Source organism: Chiloscyllium punctatum, chromosome 39 (assembly GCF_047496795.1).
Source record: "Chiloscyllium punctatum isolate Juve2018m chromosome 39, sChiPun1.3, whole genome shotgun sequence".
In the NCBI taxonomy this organism is placed as follows: domain Eukaryota; kingdom Metazoa; phylum Chordata; class Chondrichthyes; order Orectolobiformes; family Hemiscylliidae; genus Chiloscyllium; species Chiloscyllium punctatum.
In genome coordinates, this window is record NC_092777.1 from 60,625,590 (window position 1) to 60,652,374 (window position 26,785).

Here is a 26,785-nt window from a genome sequence, read left to right on the forward strand (position 1 = left end):
TACAGGGGGCAGGGTGAATATGGAGTGCAAGAGAGAAAAGGGCTTAGGAAGAGGCAACAAATCAGTGAACTGGAGATACTAAAAGAGGGATCTTTCTGATAATGACAGAGAGCAGACGACAAACATGGATGCTGCTGGAGAAGCAGGAGAAGTGCAAAATTACAAAGCTGCGTCACTGCAACAATTTAAATGGTGTTCAGAACGTGTGAGAATCCACACCTACACAGAAAGGAAAGTGATGGGCTGAGATTGAATTCTCCAGTGCAGACTAACTGCTGAAATCTCATTTGTGACCAGCAGTTAGCAGGAAGGCCTTGGGATTATTAATGCCTACATCATACTGAACCATAGCAGCTCAGAATAATTCGGCAGGCAGAAACTGCATAGAAACTGGCGGAAAACAGCCAAATCCAGGACATTAACTTCAGGAGTGAAGGAATGCTGCTAAAGCAGTAAAGTACAGTTTTCAGAGTACTGCCCCAATGAGTGCTGCCAGACACCGACGAAGCCACACTGTAGGAGGCCAGAATGTCACATACTTTAGGAAACGATATGAAGTAAAAGCATGAGAAGGCTATTTCCTGAACTATGTCTGTTTACTCTGCAAGGAAAGAGCTCCTTAGATGTACCAGAGGAGATCAAAGCCCACTGCAAGTCACAAAGAAAAAGGGGAAAAAATATAGGCTGTAAAAAGACTGGAAAGACTTCAGTAGGCCATCCTAGGACGCTAAAGGGGTAAAACAGAACAAAAGAACAGTCCAAGTATGAGCGGAACTGGTACAATGTGACTGTGGGTGAGGGGGAGGGCCCTCAATAATGTTCTCACATTGGGTGGAACACAGGAGCTGCTGCAGGTTTCCTTGCTGTTTGACCCAAATTCCAGACTCCACCCAGCAACGATTCAAAGGTTGTTCCTGCAGGGAACTCTTCCCCCATTCAGGGACAGCGCATTCCCCAGTGAACCCAGCGCAGTTTCACGATGCATTACTTTGTTGCAGCTAAAGGTTTTGGGTGGAGGCCTCTGACAAAAGTGGAAGCCCACAGCTCCACACCCAAATCTCACTTTTCCCAGGGACTGGGTAACCAAGACTGAGATCCAAGCAAACAGACCCAGATCGCTCAGCCTACTGCTGAGCTCCACACTAGTTTTAGACACAACAGTGTCATGGAGCCAGACTGGGTGAACTGCTCCTTCAGGTACAGCGTGTGCTGTCACAATTCCATGGGAATGTAAGTGTTGGGAGCAGCAGAAGAAAGATGCCCATCACATCCTTCCAGCCTGCCCCAGCATTCAGCATGATTCAGGTCAATCTCAAAAGATCAGCACCACTTTCTCCACACTATGTTCACTTCCATTAATGACCTGGATTTGATCCATTTTTGCCGTGAATAAACTCACAGCTCCTTGGGATAGAGAATTCCAAGATTCACAAACCTCTCCAGAATAGAATTTCTTTTCGTCCCAGGGCAGAATGGTAAGGGGCCCTTATCCCTTAAGGTAAGACCTTGAGACTCATCCAAATCTCTTTAGCCAAATGAAACAAAAACCATTTAAGCATCCACTCCATCAAACCTACTCAAAACATACATGCTCCCTCTTGTTTTGCCAAACTCCAGAGATTATGGGCCCATTCCACTCTGTCTCTGAAATAATCCGCAGTCTGTGGGAGGAATGAAATAAAAGCAGCAAGTGCTGGAAATACGCAGAAGGGCCAGCAGCGTCTGTGGGGAGAGAACCGACCCGTTTAATGTTTCAAGTCGAATCTGACTCTTGTTTGAAACACAAATATTGACTTGGTGCCTTCAATACAGAACATCTTTCAAAGTAGCTTCCCAGGAACATTATCAACCAAAATTTACGCATCACCCTCCCAAAGAGTGGAGCTGTCAGAGGGACAGAAAGTTTCACGGAGACTGGCCGGTAAAAAGAAGGGTCTTAAAAGCAATAGAAAGAGAGAAAAGGGGAGGGAGCATTTCATACAGATGGGCCAGGTGTGAGAGAATGAGAATGAGAGTGTGAGTGACAGCGAGAGATTAGGGGGGGAAAAGAGGAAGACAGGCAGAGACAGAGAAAGAGAGAGAGAAAGAGAGAGAGAGAGAGAGACACAGACAGACAGAAAAACAGACAGAAAAAGAGAGAGAGACAGACAGACAGAGACAGAGAGAGTGACAGAGAGAGAGAGAGGGAGACAGAGAGTGTGTGAGGGAGGCAGGTGTTGTGGCAGCTTTTCATGTATTTATCTATTTAAATTTATTTGATCCATTATTAATCCACCAGTGATCGCTTAGCTTAGTGGCTTAAGATGTGAGAAGTGGAACAGAGAACAGATTAGCGTAATATGACATAACTAAAGTCTCTCAGTAAATCATTTCAGCGTTAGGTTCAATACAAGCCCATTAACTCCTCTAGTCCATGAGAATTTCTTCAGCTTCTCAAACAACCTCCTGCCTTCATTAAATGCCCACAGGGAATATTCAAGGTGGTTTGTTCCACGCAGTCTTGAAGTTATAAACTATTTCTAACCAGTGTGGGCACAATTATTTCCTGGGTGTGGGATGCAGACTGTACAAAAGGCTTGACACAGGAAAGCATAAAATCAGGGAACAGCAGCAAAATTCCCAAAACCAGGAAATAGCTGAAAAGCCCTGGGTGGGGTCAGAGCAGGGGGAGAAGTGAGGCAGACAGCAGCATTAGCAATCGTGGGATTGATATTAGCACCACAAATTGCACAGACTGCAAAGCAGTTAGTTTGATTGAGGAGAAATGCAGAGTTAGCGAATGAGATGCTTTCAGAACCATCATCTGCCTGTTGGAGAGAAAATGTATGTTCAGGTCTGGCAGTACACCTCAGCTTTTCAGAAATACTGACAAAGAGGACAAATTGTCTGAATTTGTTGTTTTCCACCAACCACAGCCGAGACCAGAAGTGTCATGAAAAAGTAAACTCTCCATCAGTTTCACATTTACCAAATGTACTGTGTCAGTACAGGGGCAAGCCATGGCTCAGTGGGTTAATATGCTCAGCTCCTATGGTCATGGGTTCAAATCCTTCTCAGGATACTGAAGGACAAAGATCTCAAATCTCAGGAAAGCTAAAGCTGTATAACATAGTCTTGCCATTCGGAATAATGAGAGCGGTTTTAGGCCCCATATCTAAAGGAAGGATGTGGAAAGGGCCCAGAGAAGGGTACCCCAGGAATGAAGGGTTTGTCTAATGGATGATCCAAGCTGAAACTCTGGTGTAATACAATGCAGACACAGCACTGTCAGAAGTTCTGGATCTCAGATGAAACGTTAGATCAAGGCACAGAAAGATCCCACTCTTCCAGTTTGGAGAACAACAAGTGCATTCTCCCCAGGTATTCACCCCACATTGAGGTCACAATCACATTACTCTCTCTGGGATCTTGCTTTGCATTAAACTTACTGCACAAGATACTGGAGCAGAATTAGGCCATTCAGCCCATCAAGTTTGTTCTGCAATTCGATCAGGAATGATCAATTTCTCAACCCCATTCTCCTGTCTTCTGACCAATCAAGAACCTATCTATCTCACTCTGTCTTCAATACACTCAGTGACCCAGCCTCCACAGCTTTCTACAGCAATGAATTACACAGATTCCCCACCTTCTAGCTGAAAAAGTTCCTCCTCATCTCAATTCAACACAGTGTCCTCTTCACTCGGAGGCTGTTCCCTCAGGTCCTACGAGTGGAAACATCTTCTCCACGTCCACTCTATTCAGGCCTTTCAGTATATCAATCAGATTCCCCACATCCTCCTAAACCTTCTCATCCCTGGGATTATTCTTGTGAACCTCCTCTGGGCCCCCTCCAACACCAGCATATCCTTCCTTCAATACAGGACGCAATATTCCAAACGACAACACCATGCTATATATGCTTGGATTCCCTGGACAGAGCCAGCCAAGCCCAATTTCCAGCACTCTCAGGTTAGGCTGGGTCTGTTTATAAAGTCAGTGCTGTTTTAACAGCCTTCTCAGTTAATATTGCCACATTCAAAGTTAATATTGTGCACATACGACAGGTCTCTCCACTCCTGAATCTATGGCAAAATAAAGCAGTTGAGTCCTTCATGTGTACAACAGTACAGCTGAAACATAAGACAGCCCCTTCAGACCAATACAGTTCCACCAACACATCACCATGCACCAAGGTCCAAGGTGGACTATCCCCATCTCTGACATGCTCACATGGGGAGTCTGACCGCTCAGTTTCACAGGAGTTGCAGTTTCACAGTAAAACCTCATCAGAGGCTTGGAACATTGGCTGTGGGATGTTGGAGGGCGTTCGAGAGTACAGACAGAGCCTGCATTCATGTAGTACCTACAAATGTAATAAAACATCGTTGTCGGTTCACAGGAGTGTTATAAAAGGAAATATCAGGAGATGTTAGGCAGATAACTAGGTGAGACAGGGAGATTTAAGGAATGGCTTCGTGGAGGAAGGAGAGGCAGAGAGGGAATTTCAGAGCCTAGGATCTGTCTGGTTGGAGGCACGATGGAACTCGAAAAGTGGAGAAGCTCAGGATGTGCACTGGTGTCGCAGAGGGCTGAGAGAGTGGAGGAAATGAGAGATAATGAGGGACAAGATCATGGAGAGATTTCAGAACGATAATAGACTATTGAAATCAAAGGGTCGCTTAACTAGAAGCTAATGAGAGAGAGTGACACAGTGAGAGGTTTTCTACAAGACCCAGGCAGCAGAGTTTTGGATAATTATCAAATTTGCATCCAAATCAAAAAGATTACACTTCCTGCAAAGCAGTGTTCTTTCAGTCATTGTCATGTCATCAATTGTGGGATCTTGCTGTGTGCAAATTGTCTGCCACATTTCCTTCATTTCACAAACACTGAATTAAATGTATAAAAAGTGTTGAGACTTACTGGGGTTGTAAAACAGGCCATTGTATAAATACAAGATTTTCCCCTCATCTCTTGTTGCTTGGATTCTCTTTATTCTTTGAGACAGGAAGTTCATATGCTGCACAGAGTCAGAGATTTACAGCACAGAAACAGACCCTTCAGCCCAACTCGTCCATGCTGACCAGATAACCCAACCTAATCTAGTCCCATTTGCCAGCACTTGGCCCATATCCCTCTAAACCCTTCCTATTCATATACCCATCCAGATGCTTTTTAAATGTTGAAATTGTACCAGCCTCCAATAGTTCGCCTAGCATTATGCCTGTTTCAACAAAATAGGGCACAGTCATTTGCCTTTTCATTTCTCAGGGTAATGACAGGACCAGAGCCAACCTGCCTGCTTTAAAGTCTAAACAAATCTTGACAGTCAACTGTCAGTCATCATTAACTGGTACATTCTCCAAAGCCTCTTCCAATCACAAAGTCCAATTTCCAACCAATCAACATTGTCATTTCATTTAGCACACAATATAAATGTTTCCCATTACTTTGGGATTCCTTGCAAATTATTCTGATGAGTGCAAGACTTGGAAGCAAGCATGTGACCAGTGGAGGCAACATAACACAATGAAAAATATTTAAAAGAAAAACAAAAAAAAAGAAAGGTACTTCACTTCTTTCTTGCAGGTTAATGACTAGAATTTGGAACTTCACCAGACGAGCTTGACAAGGTCAATCCATAACCAAGGGTGTTGTGTGAAGTGCAGGCTGCTGTTCCAACTTAATTCAATGCAAAAGTCCAAAAAAAAAGCAAAAATGTTACCAGTTCCCTGTGGTTGAATTTGCTATTTATACAAACCGTGCTATTATTACCATGGGCCACAAACTGAATTGGACTAGCCATACAAATACTGTGGTGACAAGAACACATCAAAGACTAGGAATCCTGCAGCAAGCAACTCTCCTGACTCCCCAAAGCCTGTCCACCATCTACAAGGCACAAGTCAAGATGTTATTCGAACACTCCCCTCTTGGCTGGATGGGTGTAGCTCCAACACCACTCAAGGAGCTTGACACTATCCAGGACAAAGCAGCCCATTTGATTGGCACCACATCTACAAATATCCACTCCCTTCACCAGCAACGCTCAGCAGCAGTAATGCACACTATCTACAAATATGCTGCAGAAATTCATCAAGGCTCCTTCAACATAGCCTTCCAAAACCATATCAATACTGTCTGGAAGGACAAGGGCAGCAGATACATGGGAACACCACTCCCTGCAACTTCCCCTCCAGATCACACACACCATCCTGACTTATAAACAAATCATTGCTCCTTCACTGTGTATGTCAAAATCTTAGAACTCCCTCACTAATAGCATTGGGGGTGTCCGTACACCAAATGGACTGCTGTGGTTCAAGAAGGCAGTCCAATACCACCTTCATGAGGGTAACCAGGAATAAGCAATAAATGCTGGACTGGCTAGCCACACCCAGGTTCCATGAATAAATAAAACGAACTATAAAATTATACCTAAGACTGCAATCTGTTCAGCAGATTACTACATTTTCAAGTTTGATTTCTGTGGCTTAAGAAAGAGACAATTGACAAAAAAAAACTAACAATCAGTGGCAAAATGAAGTTCTGAGGTATGGATTACAATGTACCACATGCACAGGTACTGGAAGCAGAGACAGTGGGGTCTAGAATGTAGTGGCTGCACGGGTACTGGAAGCAGAGACGATGTGATCTGGAATATACCAGCTACAGGGGTACTGGAAGCAGAGACAGTGAGGTATAGAACATACCAGCTGTACAGGTACTAGAAGCAGATATGGTGTATTCTAGAATGTACCAGCTGCACGGGTACTGGAAGCAGAGATGGTGTGGTCTGGAACGTACCAACTGCACGGCGAGTGGAAGCAGAGACGGTGTGTTCTAGAACGTACCCGCTGCACTGCGAGTGGAAGTAACTTTCAATTTTAAAAAAAGTGAAAAGTACCAGAGTAACTTCAAAACGTCGGACTTGGCAATCAGACCATGGGGGTCCTTGAATCATGGCTCATTCTGGTGGTACGTTTAGCTCCACACCCCATAACCCTCGGCTCCTTTGTCTGCCAAAACACTAACGCAGCCTTGAATAAAGTTAAAACAGCCAGCTTCCATTTCCTTCATGACAAGAGAATTTCATTCTCTAAAATGACGCTTTGAGAGAGAAAGTGGCTTCGTGTCTTTGTCTCAAAAGGGAGGCCGCTTAGTTGCGAACCATGTAGTTGAATTTGAGTCTCCGTGGCCAGAGGGAATACCTTCCTGGCATCCACTTTGTCCACATCCTGTGGGATTATACATGATTTTAGGGAAAAGACGAGGAAGTGGGACTAGTATGGATAGCTCTCCTTAATGTACTAGCAGAGGAACAATATGCCAAGTGGCCTTCTTTTGTTCTGTGCGGTTTAGAATGTTATAATGCAGCACAGGCCCTTCGGCCCTCGATGTTGCATCAACCTGTGAAAATAATCTGATGCCCATCTAATCTAACCATTCCATCATTATCCACCTAGATGTCCAATGCTCATCTAAATGCCCTTAACGTCGGCGAAACTACTACTGTTGCAGGCAGGCTGTTCCACGCCCCTACCACTGAGTAAAGAAACTATCCCTGATCCCTGTCCGAAACCTAGCACCCCTCAATTTAAAGTTGTGTGATTTGCCCTGTGCTCCAATTCAGAATGGGCAGGTCATAGGTTTCTTTCTTCTGGAAGACAAGCCTTCCTCAGCTGCTAACCAGACTTGTACATGTTCTGCAGAGCACTCCAGTGATAAACTTCCAAACGAGACAAGTGAACCCACCACAAATGGGAGTGATCTCTTTCAGCCACTCCTTAACAGAGTTACTGCAAGAGCCAACAGAAGCCAGCTGACCCCAAAGCCAAGGAGCCACAATTCCCATTGACTAATAACAGAGCAGTTCCAGGATAACAATTATCCTTTGAGTCCAAACCTTCCACAAGTGAGAACCAGGGTCAATGAGAAAGTACAGAGGGGAAGGGGAAAAAAAGACATACGAGAAGCAAAGGCATAGTGAGAGAAGACATGTGAAAGGAGAATCCTGAAATCTCTCAGGAGGCAAATAAAAGGTAAAATGACAGCAAAAAGATCTGGGTGTCCTCGCCCTCAAACCCCAGAAAACCTGCAGCTACATAGGAAAGCAAATGGAATTTTGGCATTGATTGCTAAAGGAATAGAGTATTATTGTAGTGAGGTGTTGCCACAACTGTACAAGGCCTTAGTGAGACTACATCTTGAGCGTTGCGTCCTGCTTTTTCAAGGGGTGGGGGGAATGGTGGGGGGGAAATGTAGTCATATTGGATGCAGTTCAGAGAAAGTTCACTAGCTTGATTCCAGAGTGAGTGTTTGTCTTATGGAGAGAAATTGAGCAGTTTAAACCAGTACTCTCTGGAAGTTACAAGAATGAGAGGAGATTTAGTTGAGGTATGTGAGATGTTAAAGGGGATTAACAAAATAGATGGAGAAAGGAGGTTTCCTCATGTGAGGCAATCTAGGATGAGAGGTTACTGCTTTAGTACAAGGGCATAACAGATTTAAAACACTGATGAGAATGAATTACTTCTCTCAAAGAGTCATGAATCTGTGGAATTCACTACAAGAGTGTGGTGGATGCCAAGACATTGTCTCAATTTGAGGAGGAGCGAGAGGATTTCTAATTAGTTATGGGTGTAAGGGTTGTGGGGAGTGGGCAGGCAAGTGGAGCTGAGGACAAAATGAGATCAGCCATGATCGTATTAAATGGTGGAGCAGGCTCGAGGAGTTGAATTGTCTATTCCTGTTCCTGGTTCTTGCATGAACGGGATTGAGGCTGATTCAGGACCACAAAGGGAAGATATGAACAGAGGTACCACTGCTGAGGTAGCAAATGAATACTTTACATCTGGCTTTACCAAAGAAGGAGACGCTACCAAACTAAACAAGACCTCCCAGGAGTTAGATGGATAGTCAAACTGTGATAACTGTATACACAAAGACTTGTAAGTTATTGTTGAAATGTCGGAAACACGGCATCCAACTGGTGCACAGCAGGTATTCACAGACACCATTCTGATAACTCAGCAGATAGCCTCTTTTTGTAATGTCGAGGACAAACACTGGCCAGTACACAGGGCACAACTTCACTGCTCTCTTTCAAAACACCGCCTGGAGATTTTTATGTGCAGCTGAGAAGATAAGCAGCTCCTCAGTTTGGAAAGATGGCACCTCTGGCAGTGCAGCAATCCCTCAGGACTACATTGGAATGTTGGCCAAGAGTCTTGTCCCAAAGTCCACAGTGGGACTGGAACTCAGAACCTTCCGACTCAGAATTTCACTGACGGAGCCACGTGCAAGCTAAGTGAGCACAGGGTAACTTCTGTGTGGCCCATTACACACTAAGCCTGGGTGGTGAGGTTGGAATTATAACACCACGTGATGGGACGGCAGCTGCATTCTCACACACAAAGGAGCGAGATTCCAGACAGAAGGCATGGGACCAATAATCAAAATGGTCAGGAGGAAGAGGGAGGGGCAACTGGATAGTTAAAACCTGACTGGACAATGTGGCCAGGCAATTCAGAATTGGAGCAGAATTCTATGCGTTTTTGGCTAAAACTGCCAACCTGACAGTGACAGGGTTCATTCTAAAACTGTATGTGCATCCATTCCTTCCCCCACCCCAACCAAGAGCACTCTGTGCAACTCTGGTCTTGCTGGGTGCTACTGAGGTGTATGTGCAGGTCTGTGTGTGTGTGTGTGCGTGCGTGTGTACGTGTATGGGTTGGGAGATGTGTCACTGTCTCAGTTAAACCGAGACAGGCCTCTGAAGAATGGCTGAACCTCATCGAACCTGCTTTCGTTTTGCAGCAGCAGAAGTGGGTCACTTGTTCCAAGTATTTAACTTGATGCAGTATCTGAAGACACTTGATCCAGAGAAGCAGGCACACTTTTCAGTGGAAAGAGGAGAAAAGAAACAACAGCCCAGCACAATGAGGCCACCCTCATGAAAAATGGAACAGGTGGATAACAATCCTGGAGGCTGGGAAACAGGGAAAGGACAGGACAAGTATCCGTCAGACTAGTTTAAATTAGACCTTGGCAATTCCCCACTAACCAGTGATAAGGATTTGCAATATTTGCATGGAATCTGAAATGAATGAATGAATGGTGACTGATTTATTTATTGTCACCTGCGTTAGTGAAATACAGTGCAAAGCTTCAACCCTGCAGCAGATTGCTGACTTTAATAAGCCTCTGAATCTTGCTGAAAAGGCAGAAATGTTGCTAAAAAGTTTTTAATCTTTAATCTTTCACTCATCAGGACAAATGCAAGAAATCCACATTTCAAACAGACACAACTATTTAGATTTTAGATTAGAGTGGTGCTGGAAAAGCACAGCAGGTCAGACAGCATCTGAGGAGCAGGAAAATCGATGTTTCGGACAAAAGCACCACTCTAATCTAAAATCTGGTTTCCAGCATCTGCAATCCTCACTTCTGCCACAACTATTTAGGTGACAGGAGCAAAGTGTGTTGATCAGGTTGGCAAGCTACCGATTTGGCTGTGGAGTTGCCATTGAGACTCCCCAGGCTCCATATACAAACTTCAGTACAGTGCTACCAAAGTGGTTTCAGTACTAATGATGTGAGCGTGTGTTTTAACCAAACTGGGGGTATCCTCAATCAAACAGACCCCAACTGTTTCATGAAGGCTGCTCCCCATTATCTCCCAGAGGGCTACACTGAACAGGCAACCTCTGGTGGTGGTCCTGCCAGTGACTCTGAAATGCTAACGTTTTCCAAAATAAAAACCATGCCTGGATTTGAAACCAAAAGAGGAAAATGCTAGAAAATCTCAGCAGGTCTGGCAGCATCTGTAAGGAGAGAAAAGAGCTGACTTTCAAGTCTAACTGACCCTTTGTCAAAGCTCTGACAAAGGGTCAGTGAGACTCAAAACGTCAGCTCTTTTCTCTCCTTACAGATGCTGCCAGACCTGCTGAGATTTTCCAGCATTCTCTCTTTTGGTTTCAGATTCCAGCATCCGCAGTAATTTGCTTTTATCCCGTGCCTGGATTTTATTATTTAAAAAAACGCACACCAGGATGGGGAACGGACCTTGTGGAACTAGTCTGAGGGGGGCAATTAGTGGGTTTGGCAAACTGTACATTCAAAATAAAAAAAGAGATAGAAAACTGCCCCATTCATGCTGGTTATCATCAAACATTCTCAGGCCAGGCCCAGGATAGCAAGTGCCATCAACCTCACCCACAATGAGCTGCTGCCCTGTCCCCTTTCTTAGACCAACTGGAAATCCACCCATTTGAAACCGGAGGCTGTCTTTTACTCTGGGTGTAAGAAAATCAGAAGGATCTTGGTTTGGCTTGTTACTGCTGAAATAAGAGCTGGGTAATCTGGGAGAGACGTTAACAAGTCTAGCCATGCCAAGAAGGACAGACATAGGGAAGCCTTTCACACAAAAAGCATTAACACCAAGTCAATTGATAATGGAGTCACGGAGTCAGACAGCATAGAAACAGATCCTCTGACCCACCACGTCTATGTCGATCAACAAACCGAACTACACTCATCCCGTTTTCCTGCATTTGGCCCATAGCCTACCAAGTTCTGGCATTTTAAGTGCTCAGCCAGATGCTTCTTCAAAGCCAAGAGAGTACCTGCCTCCACCACTATCTTCGGCAGTACATTTATTCCTACCATATTCTGGGTGAAAAACATATTTTCTCAAGAGCTCCAACTTACTCTTCATACTAAAACTTATGCATGGTGGCACAGTGGTTAGCACTGCTGCCTCACAGCGCCAGAGACCTGGGTTCAATTCCCGCCTCAGGTAACGGACTGTGTGGAGTTTGCACATTCTCCCCGTGTCTGCGTGGGTTTCCTCCGGGTGCTCCGGTTTTCTCCCACAGTCCAAAAATGTGCAGGTCAGGTGAATTGGCCACGCTAAATTGCCCGTAGTGTTAGGTGAAGGGGTAAATATAGGGGAATGGGCCTGGGTGGGTGGCGCTTTGGCGGGTCGGTGTGGACTTGTTAGGCCGAAGGGCCTATTTCCACACTGTAAGTAATCTAATCTAACTAAAAGACTGACAGAGTTGGAGCATAGATCAGTACAAGACCACTGAATGACAGGAAGGGTCAAGGGACTGAATGGCCTACTGCTGTTCCAAAGACATTTCGCTGGGGGAGCCTCAACGCAGTTGATTCAGCCTAATTCAAACCTAAAGGATCTGGGCATTGCGCCAAATGAACATCTATGTGGGGAGTTGCCAATATCTACCATTGGAATCTCTTGTATCAATGCCAAATGCTGCCCACAGGGAATTCACTAAAGTACAGGCACTGTCTCAGAGTAAATCTCTCCAATCACCACCCAATTTCAAACACAGCAGTTGGTAAATTCATAATTCTGAGCTGGAGTTTGAAAAACCATTTCAAATTCAGCTGCTCTCCTGATATAGCACTTTCACAAGAAATCCTTAGTCTGCAGGGCAACCTTTAAAGTAGAAAAATTACCGTTCTAAAATTATATCTTTGGTTTGGTCAGACCACATCTGGAATTGCATGTGCAGCCTCAGTAGTTTTTTTTTAAAATAGAAGACATCTTTAGAAACAGTAAATAACTACAAACTTAACTCCACAGAGGCACCGACCACAAGCTCATCCAATATTCACCAAACATCATTATCTATTGGCTCCACACAACTCCAAACCCACATCCACTGGCATTCCCCTCCCCGAGATAGTTACTGACAATTAATCAACAGGGAAGTGTGGTGGTTTTGTTTTGAAGAGTCACATTATTTGGCAGGAAGAGGAATGTGAGAAAGAATTTTTTTTTAAAGAAGTTAATTGGGAAGGGGAGAGAAGTTCAACAACAGAGTCCCCATTGATGATGGCACTGGGGACACGGAGTTTACAAAAAAAAAAGAGTCCTGAACACTGTACATGAGCAGCAGATCTGCAGTATTATCCACATGCAACGGCTTCTCCCAAACTACAGGATTTACACAGGAGCAGGATACAAGGAATGCCCAATATTTTACAGGGGTAAGTGAGGCAGGTAATATGGCACCTTTGGACCAGGTCAGTGCTATTCCTACTTGGTTACCTGACTGGGTAAGGCCAATAGACACTGCTTTACATTGGGCCCAGGGTGGGAGCAACAGTAAAGTCACAAAGCCCTCTACAGTGCGACGGAGTTAAACCAGAAAATTAATCAGAGAGGGATGTGACACACCTTCCATTTCATCTCCTCATCACAAATAACACTGCTCCAGGTTCTCAAGCAAAGAACGGAGATTCAACTGAAGCACTTGCAGCATGTTGGGACATGGAGAACATAGAGAAGGACAAGGGCAGCAGATACCTGTATATGGGAACATCACCCCCTGAAAGTTCCCCTTCAAACCATTCACCATCCTGACTTGAAAATATATCACTGTTCCTTCAGTGTCACTGGGTCAAAATCTTGGCATTCCCTACCTAATGATATTGTGAGTTTACCTACAGCACATGGTCGGCAGCAAATCAAGAAGGCAGCTCACCACCACCTTCTCAGGGGCAACTAGGGACAGGTAATTAGATGCTGGCTCAGTCAGCAATACCCACTTCCAACAAGTGATGTACAAACAAGTTCACCATTTGCAAAAAAAAACTCCACTCATCCAAATACTGTCACCATTACTGGGTTGAGACAGCAAACGCTTCAGGCTCCTGGGCTAATCAGTACAAAGTCCGAACAAAGCTTCAACAAACAGTTGCATTTATTTAATGCCTTTATCATTATCAAATATCCCAAGCTGATTTGTAAATTTAAAAAATGACAACAAGGCACAAAAGCAGAAACAAGATTGGACTAAAAGGTGGATTTGACGGAGTTACCTTAAAGAGACAGAAGTCAAATGGAGATGATTAAAGAGAGAATTTCAGAATTCCAGGCCGAGGCAACTGAAAGCTGCCAATAGTGGGGTGATTAAAATCAGCTCTGTTCAAGAGGCTAGAACTGGAGGTTCTAGGGATGGGAGAAAATGAGGCTATAAATACCAGTTTGATTTTTATTTTAAATTAAGATGCTGCCAGGTTAGGAACCAATATAGATCAGGAAGTACAGAGTGGTTATACGAGCCAGAGACTTGGCTCAGATAAAAGTTTACAGAAAATATTAGACAGGTAACCAACCTGAAAAACAGTGAAGCAAACACATAGAAGGTAACAAAACAAAAAAAAAGAGATCACCTAATTTCTAAAGGTGAACAGCAGCTATGTACAATGATGCATACCTACTTAAACTAGCTGGTCTACACCAGGCCCAAACTTCAGAAGTGACAACACTTCCCTCTCAAACCAACCAGCTCTGGCAGAGGACAGCGTGACCAATGACGCCAGGGTTTAACTGGCAAAAACCTCACTCTGTCTGGAAGTGTGGGCTGGGGGAGGCATCACACATTTTTGCTCCTTTCAAAGAGTCAGGAGGAAAGCCCAACTTCTCACATCCAAAAGTGTAGTGAACACAAACAACTCGGTCGATTCAAGCTCAGCACTCACTGGCAGCATCCATGCCAACATCTTCAATATCTCTGCTGCCAAAGTCTCCATCAGAGCCTTGTGCCACTGGCCTGGCAATTTCTGTAATGAGGTATTTAGCTTCACACACACAGGGGAGGAAGCAAAATGAAGACAGACTGTTCTCACATTGTGGCAGAGTCAGTAACCAGATGACAGGGCTTTTTGGATAACTGGCCACAAAAAAAACCAAAGATGAGATCTCTTTCCGAGCACATCAAGTTATAAGAAGCTCTGGGTCTGTTAACCTAGATGATAATAAACCTAGGCAAGTGCCAACTGTAGAAAAAAGTTAACTGCTTCAAGTGAATCCTGATTCACTGAGGGATTGGCCTTGTGAGTGGAATATGATGCTTAATTAAGTGCAGCATTATACTTGCAAGCAGGATAATAATGTTATTAAAAATTTATTCATCTGGGCATCGATGGCAGGACTGGCATTTATTGTCCATCCCTTAGTTGCCCTCAGGTGGTAGTCAGCTGCCTTCAATGATATATAACAGGATTTGTTCGAGTAGAGACAGGGGCACTCAGAACATTAAAACAGCTAGAAAGTAACTGCAAGAAAGTGAGAGCTAGAAAATAGAACTTCAAAGCTCATGAGGCTGTTGAGGACAGGCTGGAGTTGAATACAATATGCAGTCTCATCTCCTCATACGGGGAGGGATATGGAGACATTGGAAAGGATGCAGAAGTAAAATTGCCATGATTCTACCAGACCATACAGCTACTTTCTCATCAGACAGAGTTGACTGGTGGGGGTTTAACCTGAGGGTCACTCTGCCTCAGGCACAGGGAGAGGTTGAGAGGAGAATACTTCATGGTGACCTCAGCTGCTGTGGGAATTGAACCCACACTGTTGGCATCACTCTGCGTTGCAAACCGGCCATCCAAGCTAACCAAAGACACCTCAGTTACACAGATTGGCTTAACATGCTGGAAGCCGACAGTTTAGAGTGGTGCAGACTTATTATGGGTGATCTGACTGAGGTTTTTAAATGTTGGAGTGTGGTGGAGAGACCAAATTTCCTAATGTGTTCCAAATCTAAAATGAATAATGTTTCAACTCATTACTGTGATTTGTTGCCAATGGGAAATAGAAATATTGACCAAACAACTTGATGAGTGCAAGGAAGAAAATTCAAAACAAACCAAGCATGCACAGAGAGAGAGAGAGAGAGAGAGAGAGAGAGAGAGAGAGAGAGAGAGAGAGAGAAAGAAAGAGAGAGAAAGAGAGAGAAAGAGAGAGAAAGAGAGAGAAAGAGAGAGAAAGAGAGAGAAAGAGAGAGAAAGAGAGAGAAAGAGAGAGAGAAGAGAGAGAAAGAGAGAGAGAAAGAGAGAGAAAGAGAGAGAAAGAGAGAGAAAGAGAGAGAAAGAGAGAGAAAGAGAGAGAAAGAGAGAGAGAGAGAGATTATGATGAGGCGGATGATAAAACCCACAAGTTCGGATTTAATAGGTTTTTATAAAAGATTTTATTTTTTAAATTCACACGACATTTGAGGGAACAGGAATTGGACCAACAGAGAGATTTCACTCTAAGCATTAGCAGCCATTGTGTTTTAGAAAGACAGAGGAATGGAATATTAAACACAAATTATAGATGTGGACAATGACAATCACAGTTCTGGGAAATTTCTTATTTAAGAGACAAATGATCATGAAGAATATTTTCTAAAACAGATGACATTTTACCAGTCAGCAAAACTCAAATTCAAAACAGATTTGAAAAGAGCAGGTGGTGACAGACAGCATTGCGCCAATGTTCGGTTAAAATCCTGCTTTCCCCCTGCAAAGAACTGTTTACATCCCCCCTGTCAGCAGCTGTCTATTTTCAGCAGGTTTGGTGAAAGGGAGAGCATTAGATTGGCATACATAGTAGGGCTGTGGATTTGGTCCTTCATCCAGGCAGGAGACCAACACAGTAATAAAAACAACTTAATAGCATTCACTTTGAAGTGAATGGGGTACTTGCCAAATGTAGTCACTATTATAATGCAGGGAACCCCAAAGCAACTTGCACACTACAAACTCCCACGAACATTGACGTTACTACAAGTAGATCATATTTTTGTGATATTGGTCGAGGGGTAAAAATTGACCAGGGTACTGACTGATGAGAACTCCTTTGCTGTCTTCCCAAAATGCCATATTGAGGTCTTTTCCACCTGTCAAAAGGAGATGGGTTTATCGTTTTAATCAAAGTGACGACACTTCTGACAGTGTCACACTCAGACTGTAAGCTGGATTGAATGCTCAGGTCTTTGGACTTGAATTTCAGACTTTTTGACTCAGAGGCAAGAATACTGCCCACGGAGTCATGTCTTTCACCAACCAGGAGGCAAGTTAGAGGCAGGGGTTAGCTATTCAGACCTTTGACCCTGCTCCATCTTTAATAAGATCATGGCCTCAATTCTAATTTTCAGCCTACTGCCTTTTGATCTACTTGTTAACCAAGAATTAATCTAACTCTGTCTTAAAAATATTCAATGGTCAACCTTCCATCACTCTCTGAGGTAAAGAAATCCACAGTCGAACAACCCCCTGGAAAAACCAATTCTCATCTCCACATTAAAATGGGTGATTCATAAGTCATAGTCGCAAAGGAAGGCCATTCTGCCCATTAAGTCTACTTTGACACTCAATGGAGATCATGGATGATCTGATAATCCTTTTAAACAGTAGCCCATAGTTCGAGACTCTCTGACAAAGGTAAACATCCCATCGTGAACCATCCTGTCAACTTGCAGAAGGATCTTGGATGTTTTAATAAGAATTGTCTCTCATTCTTCTAAACTCCAATGGGTACATGCCCAACGCTTCCTCATATGATAAACCCTTCAAGCCAGGTAGGAGTCAAGTGAACTTTCACTAAACTGTTTCCAATGCTAAAGAAACCAAGATTTAAACTGTCCTTCAGATGTGGCTCACCAATGTTCTATAGGACGAGAGGAAAACCTTCATACTCTCACATTTCATTCCCCTTCCAACGAACATTAACATTTTGTTTTCTTTCTGATCATTTTCTGGGACTGCATGCCAACCCCTTGTCAGAATTGGCCGCATGAGTTCCAATTATTTACTTTCAGGAAATGCCAGACTTAAGAGCACGGGGCATTGCGAAGGTCTATAAAATAAAGGGATGGGCTCAATCTAATGGGATTAGTTAGGTCAGATGCCACAAAGTATTTATTTTTGCAGTCACTGTCTTTCAGAACAGAGTACTTGAAAGGACCCACGTGTATGGACTCAACAGGAGTCTGAAAGGGAACTTGACACGTTGCTGAGACAAAGCACCTTCAGCAGAAACAACAACAGAAATTGCTGACAAAACGCAGTGGGTCTGGCAGCAGCATCTCTGGGAAGAAAGTTGAGCAACTTCTCAGAACAGTTAGCAACTGGGAAAAGGTGGTATTTATGCTGAAGCTGAAGTGGTTTGAACAGAGAGGTAGAGACAGAGCCCAGAGGTAGCTATGAAAATGTAGGTGAACAAGGAAATTAAGAGTAGCAGGCCGGGAGTGAAGAAATGCTGGAAGATGTATTGGAGGCCTTGGAATGGCGAGGAGGGAAGAGGTGAACGAGCAAATGCTACACCTTCTGCAACTGCATGGGAAGGTGCCATGGGGGTGTCAGGAGACGTTGGGAGTGGAGGAGTGGTCTTCCAGAGGACTGTTGACAAGGGAGGGAAAAGGAACACATGCACAAATCCTTTGGATGTGGAGGCCGTTGGGGAAGTAAGTGAGGACCAGGGGACCTTAATGTTGTTGTGGGATGGAAGAGAAGGGGTGATGGCAGAAGTGTGAGAGATGGTTTAACACAGGTAAACGTCTGGTCTGTAGCAAGGAATCCTCAACTGAAGAAAAAGATGGACATTTCAGTGTCCTGCTGTGGAAGTTGGCATTGCCAGAACAGATGTGACAGACACAGAGAAACTAGGAGAGTGGGTGGGATTGTTACAGGAGGTAGGATATGAGAACATATAATCGAGGTAACTGTGGGATTCAATGGGTTTGTGCTGGATATTGGTGGCCAGTTTATCCCCAGAAATGGAAACAGATGTTGAGGAAGGGAAGGGAGGAAACGGGCCAGGTGAAGGTGAGGGTAGGGTGGAAATTCAAGGCAACGTTGGTGAATTTTTCCAATTCAGAATGAGACAGGGAAACTGAAAGATGATGTCACCTTCCAGGTGAAGCAGTGATTTACCTGCACTTCACACAATCTAGTCTACTGACAACATAGCCTTCCCTACACTGGGGAGACAAAATGCAAACTGAGTGACCACTTTGCAGAGCATCGTCACTGTTTGCGAAAATGCCACATCATGGACCACCATGTTCCCACAGAAACATCTCTGTCTCAGGCCGGCTACAGTGTCACTGCAAGTCTCAGTGCAAACCTGAAGAAAAAAACATCTCATTTTCCACTTGGGGACAGTGCAGCCTCTCAGTCTCACGATTGAGAAACTTTAGAACCTGACTCCGCCCTTCCGGGGTAGGTGGAGGTAGAACCCAGAGAGCAAGCGAGAGATATGACAAGAACTGATAAACAAGGAGATTATGGATGACAGGCCAGGACAGAAGAAAAGCTGAGTCAGTGATAATAAGAGTGAGAACATGGGTTAATTGTCCTGAACACAACCCATATAAATGTAACATTGGGCCTAGGAGATGTGAGAATGGGTTAACTGGTGCTTAAAGCAATTCAAGTCCTAACAGGACCAGCTATGGTGTGGGTTCAAAACATGCCAACTTCTACTTTAGCATAAATAGAACATAGAAAAGTACAGCACAGAACAGGCCCTTTGTCCCACAATGTTGTGCCAAGGTTTACTCCTAACGTAAAATATAATATAACCTACGCACCCCTCAACTCACTGCTCTCCATGTGCATGTGCACCCCTCAACTCACTGCTCTCCATGTGCATGTCCAGCAGTTGTTTAAATGTCCCCAATGACTCTGCTTCCACCACCACAGCTGGCAACACATTCCATGCATCCACTGCTCTCTGCATAAAGAACCTACCTCTGATGTCACCTTTATACCTTCCTCTTAATATCTTCAAACTATGACTCCTCATACCAGTCAATCTTGCCCTGGGGAAAAATCTCTGGCTATCGACTCTATCTATTCCACTCATTATCTTGTATAAATACCACCTTTTCCCAGCTACTAATGGTTCTGATGAAGAACCACCAACTTGAAATATTAACTCTGCTTTTTCTCCTTAGGTGCTGCCAGACCTGCTGAGTTTGTCCAACGATTTCTGTTTTGGTTTGTTTTAGATCTCCAGCATCTGCAGCTGTTTTGTTTTATTTCATCTTCAGCAGAATTAACTAGGGTTAAAGGATGTCGTGGTTACTGCGGTCTCTCAGACTGCTGCTTGAAATGTCTGGTGACACCAGAACAATATCCCCAGGTGGTCTCCACCCTTTCAAATAAACAATGATGATTTTAAACAGCTCCCGGGGAGCCCCCAGAAGTTCCAGAATGTGCTGATCTCAGCATTTTTCTTCACAGCTGTCTCTCCAAGGAGAGAGGTATGTTGTTCAGGGTTTGGAGGAGGAGGGCGTGGCAAACTCACAGTGGGACACTCCTGCTCTTTGTTTTGAATGCTTGACTAACTACAGCAGTGTCAGGCATTGCTCAGTTGGTAGCTTTCTCCCCTCAGAGAGAGGGAGTCCCTCGAAGGCTGGAGCATTCACTCAGAGCTGGCACTGTGCGTGTGTGCAGTACTGAGGGACAGCTGCAGTGTCAGCAAGGCTGGTTTTTTGGATGTGATCTGAACAGTAATTTTATCTGTTCTCTCGGGTCAGTGTAAAACAAAAATCCATATTTCAAGGAGGAGATTTGACTTGGCCAATAGTTATCCCTGAATCAACATTAGGAAAAAGATTCTGAGATTGTTGTTGTTGGTGGCGGATTGCTGAGTACTAATTAGTTGTTATACCACAACAGCAACTGCATTTTAAAAGTTCTCCATTTGTTGTAAAGAGCACTGAGACTTCCTGGATTCTCTGTTTATGTTTATTATACACAAGTAAAAGTTTCTATTGTGAGACTGAGAGCTTTGCAACTCAAAGGGGTGCACAGAACAACCTGTGTGTTGGCCTTTATACTAAATAACTGATCAAGTAAATCAGTGTTCACTCCTCCTCCATATTCTAAGCAACAAATAACAGAGTCTGATTCTCTCCTCACTGTAGCAAATGGAAAGGTGTAACACGAGTAGGATCACGGTGCAAACTGGCAGCTAGAAGCCTGGACCAAGATTACTCAACTGCTAACACTCCCCCTGAGCCACTATCACCTCACTGCTTTATTCAGCAGCATTGAGGGAAGCAAGGACAGCCACAAACTGCCAGCACGCTGGTCAGCAAACAGGCTCATTCAACCGGACACCACTCACACTGAGGCTTTTCCCCATAAAACAGGAGACAGTCCCTCATCATTCATTCAGCTAATCGACAAACTTCCCCTTCAACTTCACTCTCCCGCCACATGCTACACACCCTCATCCTGCCCCAAAATCTAGGGGGTACTGTTTTGAACAGATTCAAGACGAATGGTTATCTCTCTTAAACAGCAAGTTCCAGAAATCCCTGTTTCCTTCTACCCATTCACAGGATGAGGACATGACTAAATGGGTCAACATTTATTGTCCAGATGACAATTCAGAGTCAACCATATCACTGTGGGTCTGGAGTCACATGTAGGCCAGACCAGGTGAGGATGGCAGTTTCCTTCCCGAAAGGACATCAGTGAACCAGATGGATTTTCTCAACAATCGACATTGGACTCATGGTCATGAATAGACTTGTAATTCCAGACGTACATTGTATTCAAATTCCACCATCTGCCGCATTACCTGGGTCCCCTGAACATTACCTGGGTCTCTGGATTAACAGTCTGGGTTTTTCTAGAGATTTCAATTTTTAAATTTGTCTTTTTCTGAGGAAGAAAATACTTGGGGATTCTACCCAGAGCACTCAGTGTTACTGATATGTCAAAACCATTAAAACAAAAACAAAAGGAGATACATCTCACCCTGCACTCCTGCCTGGGACAGACTGGCTACTCGAGGTGGCTGTTTTATGAACAGCGGGAAGCAAGAGATAAAAGCTGCTCTGTGAACGCTGAAGATCAATGTCTGCTTCACTGAGCACTGTTGGTAAACTGTGGGCCATTAGCACATCGCTGACTCGCAACTTGGAGAAGCTCAGAGAGAGTGAAGAAGAAACAATTTTCACAACATCAGGTTAAAAAAGTGAAACAAAGTAATTTATCACGCCTGCCAGGAAACTCCCTCTGCATTAGCAGTAATCACTTTTACACCCTCAGTGGGTAAAATTCCTTGGAAAAACGAATTTCTTACTCAAACAGAAACTTCCATTTTCAGAATAATTATTGAGCCACAGTGTACATCACTGGCACCGAGTTGCCCAATGAAGCAACCACTTCAGCCGATGAACGTGATTGCAACCTCAAAACAGAAATTACGAGTGTACAAACACATGCAAATAAATGAAGGCTGGTGTACTACAATAGTTAAGGAGTGGGCTGAAGGTCTTTCAAGAACACAAGGCTGAGATATTATCAACAGCACTAAGACAAGCCATGTTTATGCTTGGAAAGGCTTTCCTTAGACATGTCGACAGAACTATGGATGAGACTGAACTTCAAACTTCTCCATCTACACAGAGACTCTGTAATATGTGGTTGCAGCATACAGAACAATAATGATGCTAGCAACAACTGAATACAGGGTATCCATCTGAGTGAAACCCCACACGTGGTTGCAAAAACAATAATACACAGGAAGGTTCAGAGACTTTATTTTCCTTTTAAATATGAAATGCAGGAAGGGGACAGTTATTGGCTGCTGGTAATCAGAGGCACGATCGGAACGCCGAGCACAGAGGGGCAATGGAACAACTTTCAAATTGCAATTTGCGAACCTGAACTAATCTCAACATGTTTTGATTTCTTGTCATCCGATTAGAGCTGTACAGCACAGAAACAGACCCGTTAGTCCAACTTGTCCATGCCACCTAGATATTCTCAACTAATTAGTCCCATTTGCCAGCATTTGGACCATATCCCTCTGAACCCATCCTGTTCATGAACCCATCCAGATGCCTTTTAAATGTTGTAATTGTATCCACCTCCAATACTTCCTCTGGCAGCTTGTCCCACACACGCACCACCCTCTGTGTCAAAACATTGCCCCTCAGGTCCCTTTTAAATCTTTCCCCTCTCACCTTCACCCTCTAGTTTTGGTTTTGGTTTCCCCCACCCTGGGGAATAGACCTTGTCTATTTACCCTATCCATGCCCTTCATGATTTCATAGGCCTCTATAAAGGTCACCCCTCAGCCCCTGACATCCCATGGTAAATAGCCCCAGCCTTTTCAGCCTCTCCCTCTAGCCCAAACCCTCCAACCCTGGCAATATCCCTCTAAATCTTTTCTGAACCCTTTCAAGTTTCACAACATCCTTCCTACAGCAAGGAAACTAGATTCGAAAAGTGGCCTAACCAATGTCCTGTACAGCCACAACATGACCTCTCAAATCCTATAGGCCCGAAGCATTTGATTTTCCTGCTCCTCAGATGCTGTCTGACCTGCTGTGCTTTTCCACGAACACACACTCAACTCCCAACCCTTATACACAATGCAAGATTAACAAGAATATGGACTGCTCGATGGGGATAGGCGCACCAACTTCAGCAGTCAGCGGTGGGAACTTCACCGTTTCTAGAAAAGGGCTTAACAGATGTAGAACTGCCAAACTGAGAGACAGCCTGTTTCTGAGCAGGGACAAGGGGGTGTGGAGGAGCTAATACAATACAGGCAGCCCTGATTCATCTTCACTTTCTAAAGTGTGACCCAGTGAAAGCAGACCCTTTACAGCTGCACACCGAAGTCCAGAGAATAAAAGGTAGGAGAGTTATACAAAAGGTGTGTATGTGAGAGAGAGAGAGAGAGAGAGAAAGAGAGGCTGTGGGTAAACTGACAATCCACATACACTGTAAAGCCCTCTCAGGGTAAGGAGCAAATGCAGATATTGAGCCGCCTGGCCTTGGACACAGCTGTCACACAATCCCAAGTAAAAGTGAGCAGCTACTGGGGAGAGGTTTCTGCAGTCAGTTGGGACTTCCTCATTCTCGCCACGTCCCCAGAGCGGGAAAAGAGAAATCGGCATCATTTCCAAACTGAAACTAAGTGGCAAACCTCTGACTGGACACATTCCAGACCAGATCCCTTCCGCGGGATCATTACTGTGCACTTGGGTCACGACAAGTAACAGCTTTCCGCTTCTCGCACTCTCCAGTTATCAATCACTGACAACCTTTTAGAAATATGTCTCTCAGGCGCAGGACCCCAGACTTGGAGCAAGTCAAACAGCATCTTGAGACACGGTAACTCTCAAATACCTTGACACTGGAATCCTTGCTTCCCGAACCCCCTGTAATGAAACGGAGAACAGGGGCGTTAGTGGGAGGGTAAACAAAAATACCAGGGCAACAATCACCTTTCCACACACAGGGATGAAGAGAACAGGAGCAACATCAGGAAACACAAACAAAATGAAACGTCACAAGAATTATGAAAGAAAGTAGGAGGATCAGGAAACCAAGCAGAACAATTTGAGGAGGGGAAGGGAAAAAGGGGTAAAAGGGGAATTGGGAAGCAAGGCAGCGCAGAGCTCAGAGTGGGAGGGGACAAGAGTGAGAGACAGCAATCTGACCAGGAGGGCGTGAGAGAGAGAGAAAAGTTTGCACAGGGAGAGTTTGGGGAGAAAGTTTGGATCGTTCCGGTGTTTGGGGCGGGGTGGGGATGGGACTGGAGTGTGTGCAAGTCAGGGGGGGGGGGCGGCGAGGAGGTAAACCCCTGTCTCTCCTCTCTCACACACTCTCCCTCCTCTCACACTCACTCACTCACCAGATGAAGTCGGTGCAGTGGCTGCAGAAGGTCGGCTGTTTGAAGAAGCGGGCGGTGAATTTGTGATCCTTCACCTCGCACACGTTCTTCTGCCGCAGGGCTCCCTGGCGAGCGAACCGATTGACGGTCTCCCCACCATCCCCCTCTGCATCGGCCATTTTTTACAAATCGTTCCCCCCCCCCACCCCCCCAAAACCCCAACCCGCACCCACCCCCACCCAACAAAAAAAAGTGGATAGAAAACACACAAAATAAAAAAAAGTCACGCCCCCCTCCCCCCCACCTCACGCAACAAAATCAATAAATTGCAGAAAGTGTAGGTGCGGCGGAAGCGGAGGGTGACTGAGAGGAGCCCAGCACCGAACCCTCGCTCTTTATCACTGGCAGGAGCTCCGCCCGGCAGCAGCCGCAGCGTCAGAGCCCCAGCCTCCAGCATTGAGCCAGCGAGGGCGGCTCAATACCACCCCCTGCTGCCGCGGCGCTGAGACTGCAGGCAGCGGCAAATCGCTCCAGGGGCCCACTGTCGCCGCTCCTGAGAGAGACCACCCTGATGCACCCGTCCGGTGATGTCGATGCACCACTCGAGAACAGGCGCGACTTGAACCTTTTAGCATCCTGGCCCAGAGATGGGGGCACTGCCGCGAGGGCCCGCTTTCTTGATAGCAAAACCTGGGTTCAGATCCTGCTCCAGATACTTTCCTGATCCACCTGTTCAGTGACTGTGCTGTACAACTCTGCTGATGAAGGGCTTATGCCCCAAACGTCGACTCCTGCTCCTGGGATACTGCCTGACCTGCTGTGCTTTTCCAGCAACACATTTTTCGACTCTGACTCTCCAGCATCTGCAGTCCTCACTTTCTCCTTTCACAACTCTGGACCAGGTGAAACTTGAAACTTTGCCTCCTGGCCCACAGGTAGGGGCACTACCCCTTTCTAGACTACCCACTATTCCACAAGACCTCTTTCCAGACACCAGGTTCAGATCCTGTTCCAGACACTTTCCTGATCAGCCTGTTCAGAATTGTTAGGATACGCCTCTGGAGCAGATAGGACTGGAATCTTTAGCAGACAAACAGGAGGCTGGAAGAACACACCAACCCAGGCAGCATCATGAGGTGGAGAGATCAACATTTTCTTTTCAGTGTGTTCTTCCAGCCTCCTGTTTGTCTACTTTGGATTCCAATATCTGCAGCTTTTTTTGTCTCCAATGTGAATCTTTGCCTCCTGGACCAGAGATTGGGATATTCCCACAGTGCCACAAGAACCTTAATGTAGATATTTTCTAATCAAATTATGACACATGAGGTGAGACTTGAGCCTGGACATCCCGGTTCAGAGAGATGGATGCTCACCACTGTCTCATAACAGTCCTTTGGGCACATCTCTACATGCCCCCAAATGAGTTCCATGTAATTAGGTAGTGGATGACACGCTGAGTCGTGGTATGATTGCAAGACTGTTAATCCAGAGACCCAACTAATATCCCTGGGATAAAACAACGAACTGGAAATCTGTAACAAATATAGAGATGGTATTCTGAAGAAGGGTCACTTGGCTCGGAGTGTTAACTCTGTTTCTCTCTCTCCATAGATACTGCCAGATCTGCTAAGTTTCTCCAGTAATTTCTGCTTTTGTGTCCATACTCCCTGGGACTTGGGTTCAGATACTGCCACATCAGATGGTGGAATTTGAATTTGATTTAAAACTTGTGTGGCACAATAGTAGTGTCCATATCACTGGGCCAGGAGGTCTGTGTTCAAGTCCCAGCTGCTCCAGAAGTGTGCCATAAGAATATAAGAAAAAGGAGCAGGAATGTGCCATCTGGCCCCTCAAACCTGCTGTGACATTTAGTAAGTTCATGGGTGATCTTTTTCATGGACTCAGCTTCATTTACTGCCCACTCACCATAACCCTTAATTCCTTTACTGTATTTTATCTGTCTTTACCTTAAAAACATTCAACGAGGTGTCCTCAACTGCTTCACTGGGCAGAGAATTCCCCAGATTCACAACCCTTTGGGTGAAGAAGTTTCTACTCAACTCAGTCCTAAATCTGCTTCCCCTTATTTTGAGGCTGTGCCCCTTAGTTTAAGTTTCACCTGCCAGTGGAAATAATCTCCATATTCCCTTCATAATTTATATGTTTCTGTAAGATTCCCCCTCATTCTTCTAAATACAATGAATGCCATAACAGCTCTGAACAAGTTGATTAGAAAATTTATATACAGTGAGTCTTATCTCTGGCTTCTCTTTTGATTCAGCATTCTACGCATGTACCATCACTCCACACTGAGTTAAATATCCTTACAGGAACAATCATTTCTGAATTTATAGC

General features: G+C 44.7%; 1 protein-coding gene across 4 annotated transcripts in view; it reads right to left on the minus strand.

Annotated features, from left to right (window-relative positions):
* The window catches only part of LOC140464124 (protein kinase C alpha type), a 403,957-nt gene extending 379,342 nt beyond the window's left edge, over positions 1–24,615 (minus strand). For all 4 annotated transcript variants that reach the window (XM_072558880.1, XM_072558878.1, XM_072558879.1 and 1 more), the window contains exons 1-2: positions 24,452–24,615; positions 23,944–23,975 (exon numbers count right to left, since the gene is read on the minus strand). In XM_072558880.1, the coding sequence (XP_072414981.1) occupies positions 23,944–23,975; positions 24,452–24,609 (190 nt within the window). In that variant the 5' untranslated portion in view covers positions 24,610–24,615. The remainder of the gene's footprint in view (positions 1–23,943; positions 23,976–24,451) is intronic.
* Between the last annotated feature and the right edge of the window lie 2,170 nt (positions 24,616–26,785).